Source organism: Morus notabilis, unplaced genomic scaffold (genome assembly GCF_000414095.1).
Source record: "Morus notabilis unplaced genomic scaffold, ASM41409v2 Scaffold45, whole genome shotgun sequence".
Classification (NCBI taxonomy): domain Eukaryota; kingdom Viridiplantae; phylum Streptophyta; class Magnoliopsida; order Rosales; family Moraceae; genus Morus; species Morus notabilis.
The window spans coordinates 34,138-54,829 of record NW_010366164.1 but is presented as its reverse complement, the minus strand read 5'-3'; the positions used below and the strand labels follow the sequence as shown (position 1 = coordinate 54,829).

The window sequence follows — 20,692 nt, the reverse complement described above, 5'->3', positions numbered from 1 at the left end:
AACAGAGAAGTAAATAGACACATAAAAAATTATAAAAAGAAACAAATAATTTTAGAGTACAATAGAAGCTTAGGACAACAAACAAAAACAAATAATCAAATAAAGAAATAGATAAACAAAAGAGAATATGCTTATTTTGGTGGATATTGCAGCAAGCAAACCCAGACCAGACCTTCCAAGCTCAAAGGGAGGGATATGGATGAGAGAGACAGCTAAAGAAGAAACTAGAGAGAGAGAGAGAGAGAGAGAGAGAGAGAGAGAAGATCAGAGATGATCAAGAATGGAGGGGAGGGTTTTAGTGAGGGTTTAGTTTTTTTAGGTCTACCAACTGGTAGTTAGAGATTGAGCTTCTTAACCAAACCCGAAAATCAAAAAAAAAAAAAAAAAACAAAGAAGAAGAAGATCATCTCTTTCAGCTTTGAAGACGAAGCGCAACAACAAACAATTACTGGGTCTTACTGCTTTTTGTTCCGGAGAGAGAGAGAGAGAGAGAGGAACAGTAATGGTTTTGGGTTCGTTCGTACGTTGAAGTGTGTGGTGGGTGTACGTGTGAGTCTCACGTGGGGATTGATGGCCAAATCAATAAGGGACGAAGAATATATATTGATGATTATGATTACCATCATCAAAAAAGAACAGCAAAAGTGAAAAAAAGAAAAAAAAAATCTCCCCAGAATTATTACTCTTCTTTTTTTTTCCTCTCTCCTTTTCTTTTCATTGTTCTTTTGGGTTTACAAATATATATAAAATAGTTAATTATCAAAAGAATCAATAATATTTGTTGTTTTTTCATGTTTGTATTAGTAAAAACATAAGTAAAAAGTTATAGGGTTAAGGTTTTGGTTTTCTCTTTCACTTTCTCTCGGGATCGGGAAGGTGTTTTGGATTGTGTTTGGAGCGGATTGGTTGTTTGTCTCCAAGCTTTTCTGTTCCCCATATCGCCCACAACTGTTACGGGTCTCCAGGTATTTTTTTTTATTCTTTTTTTTTTCTCTTGACTTTACATTTCACTGTCTTACCTCAGCTACGTTTAATTTCCTTTATTTATTCATATTATAATAATATCCTATATATGCATTTCTCTCTCTTTTATCTTTGTTGTTTTGTGGTTCTCTTTTTCTCTCTCTTTTCTCTTTCTTGATGAAAATGAGATGAAGATTGTGATCGTATGAACATGAAAATTTGCAGGTTATTTTTCTTCTTCTCTATTTAACCTTCTTATTCTCTTCAAAAACTTTTTCTTCAACATGGGTGTTTTAGAATCTTACTTTTTATTCATGTTTTTTTTTCTTTTTTTTTCCCTTTTAATAGAACATGGGTTTTTTTTCTGAAATTTCATTTTCTTCCTAACCTTGCAGGATTTCTTCATTTCTGGGTTGTTTTTGTTTGCATGGGATTTTGGGTCTGTCTCGCTCTTTGCTCATAGTAATTTCAGATACTTGGGTTAGGTTAATTCTCTCACCTGATAAAGTGATGCAGAAATAATGGTATATCATACTTATTATTATTATAATAATAAATTATTAGTAATTTTTATTAGAATTGTTCTTATGGGTTCTTCATTATCATTTCGTATTTGTTAATTCTCTCGCTAGTTTGTGAATTTTCCCGTTACCATAAACAAGGGTTCTGGTTGTTGATTCTGGTTCAGAATATGATTTAATTGCCAGAAGCATAAGAAAATTCATATCTTGGATGTTACTATGTTCATGCATATAAAAAACATGCATAAAAAGATTTCTCTTTTGATGATGGTTCTCTTTTGTTTTTTAGGCTTTCAATTCTGAGTACTATATCCAGCTTGGGCTGTTGAACTATAGATTATACTTTTCGAAGCTACTAATAAAAGCTTTTGTTTATGATGATAGATACCAAAAAAAAAAAGAAGAAAAAATAGGTTGCTACTTCTGCCTGTGGTGTATGTTTTTGATGAATCTTCTCTCGTGTGTATGAATTGCATGAAGCTGAAATACTAGTATATGCAAGCAGAAAAATGATATATTCTACTTTATTTGGACGGTTAGGCCAAAGAATTTAATCCCAAATAGACTTTTTACTAATTCCGGATCACAAATTCATTATAATAAATGATTAATGATGAATATGTGTTCTTATTGTGTCGTTTCTATTTTTTTTGTCTCTTTTCAGTTCCATGTCTGATTGTGAGATCTAATTTGCAAAACTGGGCAAAGAAAGTTTCAAGCTTGAGATAGAAAAAAGACAATATGGCAACTTATTACTCTAGTTCAAACAATCAAAGAGAGGCTGCCCCAATGCTGTATTCAAGGGAACACTTGCCTAGTTCTTATCCAGAAGCTTCCGTTCTTCCCACAAACATGATGATGTACATGAATTCGGGTTCATATCCCGACGCATTAGGTGGGAATTCTCAGCAGCAAAGTAACTGCAATATTGAAATGCCACCAATGGGGGCTTCTGATTCCACCCCACAACAGCAGGACATCTTGTCGAATCTTGGGGGCGGTTCAAGAATCGGAGAGCACAATTTTGGTGAATGGAGAGATGGTAAAAATGACTTGGTAGTGACTCACTCAATGGGGGGTGGGGCTCCAAGCATTCTTCATGGTGGACAGAACTTGCAGGGTGGTCAAGGATTGTCCCTTAGTCTTGGCACACAAATTCCATCAGGAATCCAAATGCCTTCAATCTCGTTCCGCAATCCTAACATGGGTTTTGCTTCTTTCTTGAGCCCGAATCCGTCGATTTCAGGGGAAAGGAGTGGCTGTTCAAGGGATGATCAGCCGAGGAATGTTGAATATTTGGCGCCTGGTTTTCCTGGGGGTAATCAAGATTTAAGTAAAGGGGAATTGTCTCCATATGGGCTGTCAAGTGTTGCAAGAACAGTTCCTAGCTCTAAGTATCTCAAGGCGGTGCAACAACTGCTCGATGAAGTTGTCAATGTCCGAAAAGCGCTGAAGCAGCATGACAATGAGAGGGGCCAAACTGGGCAGGAGCAGCGGATGAAAAGCTCCAAGGAGGGTGATGAAGGATCAAAGAATGAATCTACACCTGGAGGTGGAGAGTCGACCACTAACTCACAACCCGAGCTTTCACATGCCGAGAAGCAAGATCTACAGAACAAATTGACAAAACTCTTATCCATGTTGGATGAGGTATGCCAATTGTGCTTTAGTTTTTCAGTCTCTTTATGAGGTTATTGCTTGTTGTTTGTTAGGCTTTCTTATCTAATCATTAATTGAGCTATGTTAAGAGGATTGAAAGCTGGTTTCTGTTTGATCACCTCCAAATTCTTCAATCACGGTAGACAATTTGGTAAACTTGATGTTTTGCTAAATGTCCGTAGTCCTATTTTATGAGCTTATGATTCTTACACACAAACACATTCGTTGACTTCGTCAAGAAAAGTAAAACTTCTTAGGAGAAAGTTGTTACCTAGTTGTTGGTTGTTTAAAATGTAGCGATTTTTCCCCTCTTCATTAGATTTTCTAGAATCGTTGAACCTGCTTTTGCATAAGCTACAACTTGGAATGTTTTTTCCATTTGTGTAAATTGGATGTCGACGCGCATTAAAAAATGGATTCTTTTGTTCCAAGTGTCTCAAGCACTAATAAATTTGTTGCTCAAGCATTAAGTTTTATCATCATTACATTTTGTTTAAAACTAATTCACTTAACTAATTTCTGCCATTTCAGATTGTAACTTAATGTACTATATGTACCTTGATTTTTCTAATGAATTGATCAAGGAGCTAGAGAAAAGAACTGCCTTTATGTGTGGACATAGGTCCGCCATGAATTTGTTAGTTTACCTTTTCTCCCAAAAGCTTAAGCTCTTAGGAGGTGGGCCAAAACTAACTGGTTTATTTATGCATCTACTTAAAAAAAAAAAAAAAGCACCTAGATTAATAGCTCTTTTAAACATCAGTTATCATTGTGAGTAACTGCAATTCAACTGTTTTCACCAAAACCATAAATGTTTGCACTTATCATTTGGCATTATTTGTTTGGGGCTTTACAAAGAATATGAAAGCACGCAGTAAAAATATTCTTGCAATATTGACCTTAATGCAATTGTTAAAATGATCCACATTCGTTTTTAGTAGCAAATGTATACACTATTGTTGGAAAATGCTAGCAAAGATCCAAGTTACTGCTACAAGTTGAGGCTAGTTCCTCGTTTTTACTGCTTTGATGAGGGAACAAATATGGGGAGAATACTTAACCAGTAAGATAATTGTTGATTGCTGATGGCTAAAGGAAAAAATGGTAATTGAAGTCTTGATTCTCCATAGTTTTCCTCGATTAATTGTGATGATATTCAATTTTCTGGATTGTTATTCAAAGAAATGGAAGCTTGCTTTTGCTGGATTATCTAAGAACTCTTTGCCTTTTGTTTGGTGTCATTAATGGCCCAAAAATAATTGTTGATGTCTTTTCATTCTAGTGAGAAAGAAGGTTATCTTTGTATAACATTTTCTTTGTCTGATAGAGTTAGCTATACAACCTTTCACAACATTAAAAGACCGGTCAATTTTCACATACAAAATCATTGTGCCAAGGAAGTTCTCACTGGTATTCCATTTAGTGGGTGGAGCAAAATAAGTTCTGACACACTACCGTACTGGACAGAGGTGCTCCTTTATAGTCTTTTGCACTAGAAATTTGAATTTTTTGCACAATAGATCTCTCTTCAATGGATACATAAAAGATACTTAGCGATTTGAGCTCTCTCTCTCGGGTTTGCTAAACCGCTTCAACTGTCTTTTAATAACTTCAATGCTTGTCTTTGATTTATCATGTGGTAGATTGATGATACTCAACTATTAATAATTACTCAAGTTTGTTTCAATGAATGCATGTGTACTTACAGGTTTTGAGTCTAAATGTTAATTCTTGATGTTGACATGATATTGTAGAACTACTAGGGACCGAGATGCTAAAAAAGTAAACCAATGTGAGCTGCATTTGGATGATCACATTCAATCCAGTATACACAATATGAACAGATTGAACCTGCTTTATCCTCTCCTTTGTCTTTTTCCCCGTCTTCAAAATGGTATCTTGATGATCGATTCATTTGCAGGTTGACAGAAGGTACAAGCAATATTACCATCAGATGCAGATTGTGGTATCATCATTTGATGCAATCGCAGGATGTGGATCAGCAAAACCATACACGGCACTTGCCCTCCAGACTATTTCACGCCACTTCCGGTGTTTGCGGGATGCTATCACAGGCCAAATAAAAGCAACCCGCAAAAGCCTTGGCGAGGAAGATGCTCCAGGAAATGTGAAAGGAGTTGGAATATCGCGCTTGCGATACGTGGACCAGCAGCTTAGGCAACAGAGAGCTCTTCAGCAGCTTGGTATGATGCAGCAACATGCGTGGAGACCACAAAGGGGGCTTCCAGAAAGCTCTGTGTCGATTCTACGTGCGTGGCTGTTTGAGCATTTCCTTCACCCGTAAACCTTCTAGCCCTGCCCTTTTTCTTTGCGTTTTCATTTCTCGTGATTTGGTTGTGATACCGTGTCTTAGTGCCTGCTGAGATCAATCTAATATTAATCACCCGTAAACCTTCTAGCCCTGCCCTTTTTCTTTGCGTTTTCATTTCTTGTGATTTGGTTGTGATACCGTGTCTTAGTGCCTGCTGAGATCAATCTAATATTAAGGGGGCGTTTGGTTGGAGGATTCAAACCATGATTTGAATCATAGTTTGTGGTTCACTACAGTGTTTTCTCTCACAAAAAATAAACGTAAATCGAAAATGGTTCTAATCACATGATTCTAATCTATGAACCAAACGTCTCTTAAATAAAATGATGACATTTTTCAGGTATCCCAAGGATTCTGATAAGATCATGCTAGCAAGGCAGACAGGCCTAACTAGAAGTCAGGTAAAGATGAAATAACCATGCCATATATCTATTTGATTCGGAAAAAATGGAGTTCCCGTGTGCTTTTTGTCTTTCTTTTAATTTCTAGATCATTTGATCCCCAATAGGACTCGTTGGATCAGGGCATGTGAATTATACTCTTGAAAGAACTGTATTTGGTAGGGATTGCTTCATTTTTGTTGGAAAGAAGAAAAGTTTGCAACTAATATCAGGAGTACTAAACGAATGAGCACAACAATAGCTAACAATCTTTGGGATAATGCGATATAGAGGAGGGGAAAAAAATTTAAGTTCAGTAGCTTTTGGGTAACCTTAGAACCATTAAATTAGAGCAACCTTCAAAATACGGCGGTGATTGTCCGATTTTACAACAGACGTGGTAGGAAATTTTTTGAATGCATAAAAAATTCTAATGAACCCAGTTGCACCTTTATCTGGTACTTTAAATAGAGGCCGACAGTGTTGTATACGGTGTTAAATAAGATACCATTTAAGAGAACCTAATATTCGGAATATGCCTTCTTATCTTCGTTTCCTCTTTTTTTATTTGAACTTATGTAATTGGCTCAGGTCTCAAACTGGTTTATAAACGCAAGGGTGCGTCTGTGGAAGCCCATGGTTGAAGAGATGTACAAAGAAGAGACAGGTGATGCTGAGATGGATTCTAATTCATCCTCCGAAAATTCGGCCAAAGCAACAAAAGGCGACGTTAGGACCTCCGAGGACAAGGGGGCAGACATGCAGCAGCAAAGTGCGAGTTCAACAGGCACTGAGAGATGCAGCACTGGCCAATTCATGGAGTCAAAAACCGACCATGTTCCTGATGTAGAAATGGCAGGATCAATTCGATCCGCCAGTTTCCACAATGTCCCTCGCCGTGAAGCAGAGGCTGAATACGGGCTAATAATGAAGCGCAGGGAGGAACAAAGGCCCGGTATGGACGACTGCAGTCTCTTTCCCGACACAATGGTTCAGTCTGATGGAAGCAACGAAAGATACATGGCTGCAGCTGCTGCATACCACATGTCGGAGTTGGGGAGGTTCGGGGGCGGTAGCGGGGTGTCTCTCACTCTGGGATTGCAGCATTGTGATGTTGGTAGCCTACCAATGTCTAGTGGGACACATCACAGTTTTGTTGCCATGAGAGGGGATGATATATACAATGCTGCAGCTTCTTCAGTAGGAGCTGAGACAGCAGATTTTGAGTGTGTGAATTCGGGGAACCAGCAGCCTCGATTCGCTTCTTCCCATTTGCTACATGATTTCGTAGTGTGAGAAAAAGGATAAATAAATAAATAAATGAAAAAAATGCTTGATTGGAGATATCAACAATGGGGTGACAACAATTCTTAAAAGGTGAGGAACAAGACTTGACAGTGAAAATCAGGTCTTGCTTTGCTTGCAATGGTAGGAAATTTGTAGTCTTCCAAATATGGAAACACCTAAACACAGTTGTATTATATCAAGAAATTGGTTGGTAAGGTCAGCATATTTGTATAGATGAGATGTACAAGTAGTAACAACTTTGGTATTGAAGTACAAATAAAAAACAAATATACTGTCGTTTGATATAAATAATTTTCCTAAGTTGATTTAAGTTTTGCCCCTCGACCAAAAAAATAAAATAAAAAATAAAAAAGATATTATTTTAGTAGAAACTGGCTAATGCTGTCTGTGTTCTCACAATGACATGTAGAATAATTAATTATTTCTTTTTCTTTTAGTTTTTTTCTTCTTTTTTTGTAAGATCGTTTTTCCTCGAATGTTATATTTAGCAAGAAGCAACAGGAAAGCTAGGGCAAGAGATATTTGCTTCCACGAAGAACATTGAAATAATTTCTTTAGTAATGTTGGGTGGTTCCGGAGAAAATTTCAGTGATTTTGATGGAAAATTTGCCCCCCCACCCAAAAAAAAAAAAAAAAAAATCAAAAAGAGGAATATGAAAGTAGGGCAAAGGAATTTGGAATGACTTCCATTTTAGGCGTACAAAATACAAAGTTTTGAGTGTCTATTTACTTTAGGTGTCATTTGTTTCATATACTCAACTTAAATGATTGATTCTGCAACTGTATTTTCTTCTCACAAAAGATTTGAATTTCAAACATCAGAATCAAGAATCATAATTTAAGTGTATTTTCCAAACAAGCCTCAAGTTTTTTTATTTTCAAAAAAAGGGCCCCAATGTAATGTTTTCTTCTGTATGTATAGCTTTGTGACATGGGATCCCAAATATTTCCCAATAGGACATGTAACAACTCAAGTTCATTCCTCATGAACATTCTAACAAGAAATCTCTTGCTCTTCTTCAACCTACATTAACAAAATGCAAGAACTTAAAATTTTCTACATCTTGTTAAAAGTTGGAGGTCAGATACTACTTCACTCTAAGCAAGTGTCTCAGCGTTACAAGATAGCAGGATCTACCTGAAAAACATAAAACACGATTATGACAGAAAAACATCTACCTGAAAAACATACACACGGTTATGACAGAAAAACTATGGGATTATTTTGTAAATAAAAAAAAAGTGGGAAATCAAGATTGGAACAAAAGGAGACATGTGGGATACTAACCTTCTGTACATAACCTTTACATCTTCAGCTAACACTGGACTGCCTTCCAAGAACTCATCATCACAGTCGTTGATGTCAACGGTCTCCACTTGAAAATCCCGATACCCACAGTATTCATTCCATTCAAACCACATCTTAGAAATCAGTTCCTTCTTGAAGCAAGAGTCGTGATCTTCCTCTTCTGGCGACTCAACGGCCACCAATCTGTATGCAACCACTTTCTTCATCTGCCCGGGACGGAATGCACGCCCAATTGCTTGGCGGGTTACAGATGGATTCAGATGAACATCCAAGATTATAATTCTAGATGCCCCCACTAAAGAAATACCCTCTCCACATGCCTTAATTGAGCCAAAGAAAACCTTTGCAGTCGGGGGAGAATGTAGAAAGAAATCCGACCATTGTATACTTAGTTAGGAAGTTATTTATTTTTCCTTTATTTAGAATAAATTCTAGTTCCCTATTTCCGTATTAGATATTGTAATTTATTTGCTTTCCTATTTTGATGGGATTCCTAATTAAAAGGGATTCTGTTTCCTTTTCCGGTGGACTGGAATGCCAGCCACAATAGGCTATATATTAGAATGTAAATTCATTATTCAAATAATGAGAATATTCAGAATTCTTCTCATTGAATTCTTCATGGTATCAGAGCCGGTCCTCTCTGAACCCTAATCCTTCTCAATTCTTCTTTCTCTGGCCGTTCTCTCACCATGACCAAATACGGCATGGCCTCACAATCCTCCTCCTCGGAAGTCAACTCTAGAACCGAGTCTAATTCCTCAGCCCCTTCTGTCCCCGATACCTCTTCTCATCTTGTCACAAATCATAAACTTCATGGCCATAATTTTCTTCAATGGTCACAGTCTATTTTCATGTATATCTGCGGTAGAGGGAAGGATGGACACCTCACAGGCAAAACTCCTGCTCCAGAAACGACATACCCTAAATACCGATCTTGGAAAACTGATGATCACCTGGTTATGTCATGGCTAATAAATTCCATGACCACAGAGGTTGGAGAAAACTTCATGCTCTATAAGACAGCCAAGGAAATATGGGATACTGCTCGTGAAACTTATTCCAGCACAGAAAATACCTCAGAATTATTTGAGGTTGAGACTAGATTGTATGATCTACGACAAGGAGACTTGAGTGTTACTCAATATTTCAACACTCTCACACGCTGTTGGTTGCAATTGGACATGTACGAGATCCACTCTTGGAAGTGCCCCGACGACTCTGCCTTGTATAAGAAGATTATTAAGCAAAAACGGACAATCAGATTTCTCCTTGGTCTCAATAAAGACCTAGATGAGGTTAGGGGGAGAATCATGGGAATCAAACCTCTCCCTACCATCCGAGAGGCCTTTGCTGAAGTTCGGAGAGAAGAGAGCAGATGACAGATAATCACACCACACCGGCAATTGAGGGTTCAGCCTTGTACACGCACAACTCCTCTCAGAATAACAAGACCGGCAAAGGACGTCCCTGGTGCGACCATTGTAAGAAACTTGGTCATGTAAAGGCAACATGCTGGAAATTATACGGCAAACCTGCAGATTGGAAGTTGTCTAATGGTCGATATGACAGGAAAAATCATGCAAATGCCGCTGCCACAACAGGCAACAGTACAGAAGTCAGTCCATTCACCAAGGAGCAAATTGAGGCACTGCAGAAAATGCTTGGTCAAGTCTCTAGTCCTAGACAAGCATCTCAATCCTCTGCCGAACAACATACCAGCCTTCTTGCACACCAAGGTATTCTATCATATGCTCATGTTGTCCAAAATAACACTTCAAAGCCTTGGATAGTTGACTCAGGAGCCTCGGACCACATGATTGGAGACATTAGCGTCCTCAAGAATTACCGTCCCTACACTATCCACTCGGGAGTCCGAATTGCTGATGGCTCATTCTCACCAGTAGCGGGAACTGGATCAGTTCATTTGACAAAGGATCTTCACCTTTCCTCTGTTCTTTATGTTCCTAAATTAAACTGCAATCTACTCTACATCAGCCAACTTACTCGTGATTTGAAATGTGTAACTAAATTTTATTCCAATCTTTGTGATTTTCAGGCAGTGGATTCGGGGAAGGTGATTGGCAGTGCTAAGATGCGTGGTGGCCTATATTTGCTCAAAGAAAATAATCTCCTCAGTAGACAAGTTCACCCGTCAAGTTGTGGTCCTGAGTCTAGTTCAAATTCAGTCAAATCTATTTCCAATTCTGTTTCAGTTGAGAGTCAAGTCATGTTGTGGCACTATCGCCTTGGTCATCCAAACTTTGCTTATGTTGAAAAGTTGTTTCCACATTTGTTCATCAATAAAAAATTCAATTTTTATCAGTGTGAGATTTGCCAACTTGCAAAGCATACCAGACATGTATATTCTAGTCTACAATACAAACCTTCACATCCATTTTTTGTGATTCATAGTGACATTTGGGGACCCTCACGAGTAAACAATATTAATGGGGCTCGGTGGTTTGTGACATTCATAGATGATCATACAAGAACAACTTGGACATTTCTTATGAAGGAAAAATCAGAAACAACCACCATATTTCAATCTTTCCATTCCATGATCTCTACTCAATTTCGAAGCAACATTCAGGTTCTTAAAACTGACAATGCGAAGGATTATTTTAATTCCATTCTTGGTCCTTACCTTTCCAAGCACGGCATCATTCATATAAGTTCTTGTGTCGATACTCCTCAACAAAATGGGGTGGCCGAGAGAAAAAACCGACATTTACTTGAGGTAGCACGTGCCACTATGTTCTCTAATAATGTACTTAAACATTTTTGGGGGAAGCCATACTCACAACCACATATCTCATCAATAGGATGCCTAGCCGAGTCCTCAAGTTCCAAACTCCTCGTCATGTCCTCATGAATGCCTATTCACATATCTGTTTGTTTTCTTCAGACCTACCACTCAAAATTTTTGGTTGCTCCTCTTTTGTTCACATCCACCAAAATCATCGCACCAAACTCGATCCCAAGTCCCTCAAATGCATCTTCCTCGGTTACTCTTCTAATAAAAAAGGATATAAGTGTTATTCTCCAATCACTCGGAAAGTATACAACTCCATGGATGTAACTTTCTTTGAGAATCAATCTTACTTTCCCAAATCCGACATTCAGGGGGAGAATTCGAGGGAATACCAGGTTTGGGATCTCCTTCAGGACACTCAGGCCATTTTTCCTCAACCAAACTCAGCCACTGAAACAGCCCCTGACTCAGCCACTGAAACAGCCCTTGACTCAGCCACTGAAACCACTGAAATAGCCCCTGTTCCTGCCACTGAAACAGCAGCCCCGATGGTCTCAAATCCACCACAACTTGACACCAATAATCATGAACTTCGTGTCTATAGAAGGAGAAGACTAGCCGAGCATATAGAGGACACCATGCTGACCCAGGACTGTCAAGAATCGAAACCAAGTCCTCCTGCACTCAATAATCATAATGGTATGGATTCCTCATCTTATGACTCTCTTGTCCCTGAGATTGATGACTCTAATCAGCCAATTGCTCATAGGAAAGGTGTTCGAGGGTGCACTGGACATCCAATCGAAAAATATGTAGCATATGGGAAGTTGCTACCTCCGTACATGGCTTTTGTGTTAAACCTTGATAGAGAGCAGGTGCCGAATTCTATCCAAGAGGCTCTAAAGGTCCCAGCATGGAAACAAGCGGTTGAGGAGGAAATTCGGGATACATGGATCCTTACAGAACTACCTCATGGAAAGAATCCTGTTGGCTGTAAGTGGATTTTCACTGTCAAGTACAAAGCAGATGGAAGTGTCGAGAGATTCAAGGCCAGACTTGTAGCAAAGGGTTTCACACAGTCATATGGGATTGACGACTAGGAGACTTTCGCACCAGCTGCTAAACTCAACACTGTTCGAGTTCTACTCTCTTTTGCAATGAATCAAGATTGGCCCTTATACCAACTCGATGTCAAAAATGCCTTCCTGAATGGGGACCTTGAAGAGGAAGTCTACATGACTATACCTCCGGGATTGGAAAATAGTTCGAATAATAGGCTGGTTTGCAAGTTAAAAAAGTTTTTATATGGTTTGAAGCAGTCTCCTTGTGCGTGGTTTGACAGGTTTGCTAGGACTGTGATAGCTGACGGATATCATCAGTGTCAAGCTGATCATACACTGTTTGTTAAAGGTAAACCATGAGGTAAGATTGCTATTCTCATAGTATATGTAGATGATATCATTTTGACAGGAGATGATTCAGAGGAAATTATCAATCTCAAAAAGATGCTGGCAACAGAATTTGAGATCAAGGATCTTGGGACTCTCAGGTATTTTTTAGGAATGGAGGTGGCTCGGTCTAAGGTGGGAATTGTCATTTCCCAAAGAAAGTACATTCTGGACCTGTTAAGTGAAACTGGCTTGCTTGGGTGTAAACCTGCGGACACACCTATGGATCCCAATAAAAGGCCGAGCAGAAGTGAAGAAAGCAGTCTAGTTGACAAGGGAAGATACCAAAGGCTTGTTGGTAAACTCATCTATCTATCACACACAAGACCTGACATTGCATACTCAGTCAGCGTAGTAAGTCAGCACATGAATAATCCGAGTGAAGATCATCTAGAAGCAGTAAAAAGGATTTTGAGGTATCTGAAAATGACTCCAGGGCATGGTTTACTGTTCAGAAAATCAGAAAACCGTGAGGTGGAGATCTACACTAATGCTAGTTGGGCAGGAGAGTTAACTTATAGAAGGTCAACTACTGGCTACTGCTCATATGTCTGGGGTAATCTTGTCACTTGGAGAAGCAAAAAGCAGGCTATTGTCTCACGGAGTAGTGCAGAATCAGAGTATCGTGCTCTTGCACTAGGAATATGCGAAGGGATGTGGCTTCAAAGGCTATTAAGGGAGCTTAAGGTTGAGGCACGGGATTCGGTCAAGATGTTTAGTGACAGTCAAGCAGCTATTAGCATAGCCAAAAATCCTGTACACCACGACAGAACAAAACATATTGAGATTGATCGACACTTTATCTCAGAGAAGGTTAACAACGGGATTGTTCAACTTAGCTATGTTCCCACGAAACTTCAAATTGCTGATGTTCTCACCAAAGCGCTTCCAAGGGTCAGTTTTGATGAATTGAACTCCAAGCTTGGTTTGTATAACATATACAACCCAGCTTGAGGGGGAGTGTAGAAAGAAATCCGACCCTTGTGTACTTAGTTAGGAAGTTATTTATTTTTCCTTTATTTAGAATAGATTCTAGTTTCCTATTTCCGTATTAGATATTGTAATTTATTTGCTTTCCTATTTTGATGGGATTCCTAATTAAAAGGGATTTTGTTTCCTTTTCCGGTGGACTGGAATGCCATCCACAATAGGCTATATATTAGAATGTAAATTCATTATTCAAATAATGAGAATATTCAGAATTCTTCTCATTGAATTCTTCAGGGAATTGTTGAATCGCTCCATCGACCACTCCCTGTGCTCAGAGCTCGACTCGCCTGAGATAACAAAAAATTCTCTTCCTGGACACCACCCGTTTTCCTTCACTGCTAATCTCTCTAAAAATTTCAAAGGCACAAGGTACTGGCTGAAAACCAGCAGCTTCTCCTGCTTCGAGTTGCATAAACTTAGCATATTCAGAAAAAAATTCGCCTTAACTCCCTCTTCGACATCTAAGTTTTCCAGCAGCTCATCCATCGTCTCTTCAGTTGCGGTCCAATTATCTGAAAAGGACTGCAATTTTGGATGCAGGTAAATGGCACTTCCGACAGAATTTGCTTTAAATTTTCTTGATAACTTCTTTATTTTTCCAACTTCACGCATCTGTTTGGAGCTGAGATTGAGAATTATAGTGAAATCAACTAGTCCAGGAAGCTCATCCAAGAAATCACCTTTATAATAGTGCAAGACCTTGCTGGTCATCTCGCACAGGTCATGTATAACAGAGACTTTCCTTCTAAAATCTTTATCTTTCTGCAGTGTATGCTCCACCATATCAAAGAAAGCTGCCTCACCAGCAGCTTTGAAATGCTTCCTAATACCTGATATATCTACTTTGCTCATGATGCGCTTGACAATCGGTCGGGACGTCTCTATTCTCAGAAACTTTGGTCGAACAAGATTCAGGATATTAAACACCTCCTTGACGTGATTCTGATTGCAAGCAGTTGATACCTCATTGTTTTCTGGATCACAAACAATGGAGGAGAACTGTTTGTAACCTAGGAAAAGGATACTTTTCGTCTCTACCCATTGTTTCAAAACCTCTAATTGCTGGAATCGACTATCTGCTTTGGCAGTGTAGCAGTCATATAATGGAATATTCTCTATCTGCCAAATCTGAAACTCTTTTTTCCACGTGGACAAAATTCCTTTCGGAAGAACAACAAGGGGTCTACCATTTGGATATTTTGCCAAGAAACTCTGTACAAAACTGATTATCATAAACGTTTTTCCTGATCCGGGTGCATGGGCCAGGATGCAGCCTCCAGGATCATCACCCACCAAGTTGCTAACTAGGAAATTGAAACCCTCCACCTGATGAGGTTTCATTTTCTTTGTGTGCCTGGGGTGGGCATATACTTCAGTAACCATCAAATCATCACAAGACAAATTAAGTCCAGCTATTCCAGTTGATTCATTGTCTCGGGATATGTAAGTTCGACAAGACCTTTTTATCTGAAATAATAGGCAATCAAAAACACACATGTGAAATACAACTTTATATCCAAAAGAAGGCGCATAGAAAAATGATTGAACCCTGAATAAAGAATTTAATGTACATGAATTGAACGCCGAATTGAAGAATACTATTATGCAATCAAATTCACAGACAAGTTTTGCAACAAAATTAAGCAGCTTAAAAAAGAAAATAGCAGAATTAGAGCATATTTATAAATCAAAAAGAGACGTACCATTTTGATTTTATAACTTAGTAATGTTCTATGTTGCTGCTAGATACAGTGGAACTGGACTAGAAACATGAATATCAACACCTGAAAAACACCTACCTAAGAACTGTTGATTCTCACAGAATAGGAAAGACTTAATGCATCAATGTCTCGTTGATTCTCTAAAGAAACCAAGAACAATGGAAGTAGAGAACAGTCTACAATTAAAAGAAAACACAACTCAAACTTGTATTCCAAATGAAGGATTGCATAGGGATTTGGAGGCACTCTAAAATGATCACATTCATGACTTACCCTTAAAAAATAATAATAAAAAAATTCTAGACTCCTAATCATGAAGTAAATACGGACCTTTTGAACTTTAGACTTCCAAAATCCCAAATAAATAAGGACTTCCAGACTTCCAAAATCACTAAATAAATAGGAGTTTTTAAACCTCTAAGGCCCATTTACTTAATTAGAAAATATCTAATTAATTACATGGTTGTTTCAGAACCCATTGATTAAGACTTTAATCTAAGATCCTACATTCCCGTTGGCCACAGGTCACTGGATCTACAAATCCAATTTTAAGCATCTAAGCCAAACAGATGCTTCTTAAAAATTTTTTTTAAAAAAAAAAGAAGGGTAAATTTAGTGAAATGTAAAATATTTGAATGCACAAAAAAAAAAAAATGAATGCACAAAATGAAACCTGACCTTGTTATACTGGAACTCAAATATATTCTCAATTCCTTTGTCAATAACCCCGCAAATGCGACAAACATAACCAATATCATCTTTTAAGATAAAAGAATGGTCACAGCTTTCTTCATCTTCTTTCACTTGTTCATCTGCTGAGGGATCTACAGCAACATCCTGGAAGCAGCATGACGGAACGGAAGTACGCTTTAGTACGTATGCTATATGTGACAATTAGCAAAGTGGTAAAACATTTTGGAGATAATAGAAATCTGAACTCTAAGTAACAAACTTGAAAGTAGATTCAAATATATCCTGCGTTGAAAGTCAGCCTTCAGGTTTAGAGTGAAACATAACCTTGAAAGAAAAATTTTACCCCATGAGAACGTTAGGATTATCTATCAATTTTACCTTTGATTCCCTATGCTTCTCAATTTGCCACCATTGGGGATTATTGAACATTAAAAGTTGCTTTTCAATTTTCTAATTTGGTAATTTAAAGTTGGGCCTGTGTTGGAAAGTTGACGTCTTTTAAAATTATAGGTATTGACATATATAGGGTTTAAATGGTCAGATCTATTAAGTGATTGATAGAGTAAACCATTCATCGTAGGACTTTCAATAGTTGAATGTATTTCCATTAAAAGTTCTTATATAAAACAATATTATATTTTTTTTTTGGAGAAAATGAACATGCACAGGCCTTACACGAAATTAGACTACTAAGTGATCTCTAATTATGTTTGCAAAACCTATTGTCAGTAGTTCAAGGACAATCCTCATACAATTCAAAGCTTTGTGCCCTTCCCCAAACATTTGAAAAATCATAGACCAAACAAATAAGAAGCAAAAACTCTTAATAAAATCTACAAATAAAAGACAGAAACAAAATATGCTCATTTGAGAAAAACCTTATGCTAAATATATATAAAAAAAAAATGCACACTAAAAAGAAAAGGAAAGTCTCTCTTGTTGCAATTGGTCTTTGTAATAATACCTTGGAAAATTCTAGTGCCATTGACATCTCATTCCACATGTCTTGAAGCCCACCATCCTCAGCACTGTTCTCAGAATCACTTTCATCTTCGACACCGACATAAACACCTCTATCCCTGTTGATGTCCGCATTAGTTTCCCCATGAAGCTTTATGGGTTCTACACGAGCTCTTCTATCTGCAGGGTCCCTAACCTGCACAAATAATCCTCTAATTAACTCTATAGATGGATAAAATAACATTGGAACAGTTAATAATGCAAACTGTAACTTTTTTGAAAGCAAAAGCACATATGAGTTCTAACAAATGCCCATGAATACTTTTTTCAGGACAAAAGTCAATGATGAAAGAATTGTTGATTTGTGGTGGACGGTGGCAAGTGAAGATGTGATGCATGCATATAGAATGTAAGTAAGTTCATAGAGTTGAGAAATCACTAGCATAAAAATATTGTCAATTAGCAACGTCTACTGTATACCAAAATCTTCTATAATATATGCAGGGTCAAATTACCTCTACGTCCTTTATGAAAGATCCTCCAGATGGTTGGTTCAAGAAAACATTCTGAAAATTATAAGAAGGTCCGTCGTCTTCTCCATCTTCTTCATCAGAATCAATTGTTATGATAGGCAATGACCTTGTTGGAGTGTCATTTGCAACACAGTCATCATCTAAGTCGATGACATTATTGTGCGTCGAATAAGCCATTTGCTCATTTTTCAACTTAGCACCATCTCTAGAGTCGTTCTTTTCGGCATCAAAGAACCGACTTATAAGTGCTGGGTACTTTTCAAAATACGGGTATAAAGTTAGCATCTTCAGAGCAAGAATAGCCTCTATATCTTTTGTGACACTTCCAAACTTACCAGCATCTAACCCCTCATGAAAACCTCGAGTAGCAAGTGGATCGGAAAAATCAACAACTTTTGAAGTAGTAACTGGTTTATTCGGCACAGTTTCATCGGACATGCGTGAAGGGAAGGCCATTCCATCATGTTGTTTTCCATCAGCAGAAAATCTGGGCCGTTTATGCCCTGTGGAATAGGACAGCTCATTATGCATACTCGAAGGGAAGGTGATTCCATCCTGATATCTTCCATCAATAGAAAATGCAGGTCGTTTTTGTCCCAAGTAGAAGTCTGATCACAAAGTGAAAGGTCACAAGAAAATTACAAAACATTAGGACCACATACTTTCAAGAAAATATTATTGTGTTTTACCATATACTTTTATGAATGTTGCGTCCATCCTGGGGTGGAGTCACACCTTCCCGAGAATAGGCGGCCTCCCCACCTAATGTTTCTTTTTTTCCTCTCCTCTTTTAATGTTGTATACTTATTTTGTTAAAATTTGTAGTTTGTCCCCTCTAAAAGCCTGAAATTATATATGTTTGTCCTCTCTCAAAATCTGAAATTATATGTCCACCACTCACTTAATTTTCTAGCTCCGCCCCAGCTTATCCCCTATGCTTATAAATCGTGTTATAACTATTGCCTACGTTCTATAAATCGTATTAGAAACCTCCATCAGAAACCAGGTTAAAAACTCCTTAAAAAAAATTTCAATAACACAAATGGGAGGTTTTTGTTATTGCCCCATTTACTCATTCATTTTCTGCATTGAACACATCAAAGCATAGAAAACAGCTAAGCTACAAAAATTCAAGAAGACCCATATGAAATATATATAAATATATATTATAGCAAAAATTCTAATTCCATAAACCCTTCGTCCTCTCTAACAATTTCGAATTCATGCAACATAAAATACCAAAAATTCTCCAACAACAATGCAAAAATTTCAATCCTATTTGAAAAACCTCGCATTCAGAGCAACTCAAAGCAAACAAAAATTCTCAAAAAAAAAAAATGCAATAAGAAAAAGCACCATTATCAGTAAAAATGGGTTTCTGATAATTTCCACTTCGCACGGGAAGGAAATTTCTCTGCAGAATTTGGTAGAAATAAAATTCCGAAAAATCAAGAAAAATAGCATTCGGAGAGAGAGAGAGAGAGAGAATGAGAGTGAGATAATTACCTAGAGACATAATGGAAGAAATTTTAGTGAGCGGTCGAATTCTCCGTCTCGACCGAAGAAAGAAGAGCAATTTTCAGAAGAAATTGCCCGACTGAGAGAGCTGTATAATGTGCTTGGGAATTTGGGCTCACTCACAAATACATGCTATACTTGTGAGAGGAACCGGAAGCGGGGGAGAGAATTGAGAGAATTATTACGGGGTTGTTCTTTTATATTTTTGAATTAAGGTGATTTAAGTGATGATTTTAAGTTGAGTTTGAGTTATAATTTGAGTTAAAATTATAATTTAAAGTTTGTGTTTAAATATGTACATTTAAGTTATGATTTAAATTGAGAATTTTTTTGAATTTATATTTAAGTGGGTTAAAATTTAAATTTTTATTTATATAGTATTTTAATAAAAATTCAATGGTGATGAAAAATTTTAATAAGGTATATGGGTGAGGTTTTATTCGTCTTTTCGTTATAAATGCATAAAAAAAATCATCTCAATCAGAATTAAAACGAAAAAGTTATGGTATATTTAAGAATAAAAAAATACTGTCTATTAACTTAAGTTTGAGTTTATAAACTCGAGTTGAAAGAGAAACTTGAACTCGAGTTTAGCCACAAACTCGAGTTCAAACTCAATTTTACAAAAGAATATGAACTTAAATAAATTTGTAACTCGAATTCAAACTTTTTATGAGTTTCGTTGCAAAAGAACAACCACATCTTACTAAAATATCAATTTTCGAGAAAAGCATAGGACTCTTTTGTTTCTTATACTCAAATTTAAATTATTAATTTTGTTACAATTTTTTTAACAAAAAATTTAAAATTTAAATGTCAAAATTAATAATCGTGATTTGAGCATACATTTTAAACATACCTATAGTGTTAAATGACAAAATATCATGAAAATTTTACGAAAATTGCGTGAAAATATAAGTAAGATTTTCACAAAAATTTCTGTAACTATATATATAGGCAAAGTCTCTGGTCAGGCACTTGGAAAGTGCCTGACCAAACTGACACTTGTATAAATATACATGAAGTGTGTATATTTATAGTAATTAAGTGAACATATATCATAAAAATATGTATATTAATGTTAATGAACGTAAGCGACAATGTATATTTTTAATGGAAACATGTATTTTTTATAGCAATTAAGTGAACACGTAACGTATTAATATGTATATTGCTTGATTTGTTGTATTTCATGTTATTGAACGTCGTTTGGATTTTTTTTTTTATTTTTTTTATTTTTTTTACGTTATGCTGTAGGAAACGGCAATATACATGTATTTCTTATTTAAATTAAGTGAACATATAACATAGTAATATGTATATTGATTGAGTTGTGGTAGTTCATGTTATTGAACTTGCTTTGGAAGTTATTTTTGCTTGAAAAAGTCTTTAGTCATTTGGAGGTTGAATATTGTTGTCGTTCTAACAGGTTGGAAAGAATTAGTAGGGAGACACAAATAGGAGATTGAATATAGAAAGAATAATGAGGATGAAGTAAATTGTAAAATGCCATGAGTTAGAAAATATGTAAACGTGCACATGGAGTAGCAGAAGCCAAACAGAGACCAAGATGTATATTTGCTGTCTGAGATATGTGTATCC

General features: G+C 37.0%; 2 protein-coding genes across 7 annotated transcripts; one reads left to right on the top strand and one right to left on the bottom strand.

The window, feature by feature from the left end:
- Positions 1–760: 760 nt before the first annotated feature.
- Positions 761–7,477, top strand: LOC21410041 (BEL1-like homeodomain protein 6). Of its 6 annotated transcripts, none has more exons than XM_024173178.1 (6): positions 761–965; positions 1,359–1,448; positions 2,149–3,134; positions 5,065–5,444; positions 5,816–5,876; positions 6,447–7,477. In XM_024173178.1, exons 3-6 carry the CDS (start codon positions 2,226–2,228, stop codon positions 7,149–7,151), a joined length of 2,055 nt encoding a protein of 684 aa, XP_024028946.1. In that variant the 5' UTR covers positions 761–965; positions 1,359–1,448; positions 2,149–2,225; the 3' UTR covers positions 7,152–7,477. The 6 variants fall into 6 exon arrangements, with proteins under 6 accessions (XP_024028946.1, XP_024028943.1, XP_010107836.1 ...); XM_024173175.1 differs by having other exon boundaries at positions 1,359–1,487; XM_024173176.1 differs by lacking the exon at positions 761–965 and adding an exon at positions 1,093–1,188 and having other exon boundaries at positions 1,359–1,487.
- Positions 7,478–8,056: 579 nt separating this feature from the next.
- LOC21410039 (protein CHROMATIN REMODELING 35) lies at positions 8,057–19,235 on the bottom strand. Its single transcript, XM_010109532.2, has 7 exons — positions 19,079–19,235; positions 17,555–18,180; positions 17,044–17,235; positions 16,065–16,223; positions 13,902–15,132; positions 8,452–8,827; positions 8,057–8,301 (listed from the first exon to the last, which is right to left on the bottom strand). Exons 1-7 carry the CDS (start codon positions 19,086–19,088, stop codon positions 8,298–8,300), a joined length of 2,598 nt encoding a protein of 865 aa, XP_010107834.2. The 5' UTR covers positions 19,089–19,235; the 3' UTR covers positions 8,057–8,297.
- Positions 19,236–20,692: the final 1,457 nt, after the last annotated feature.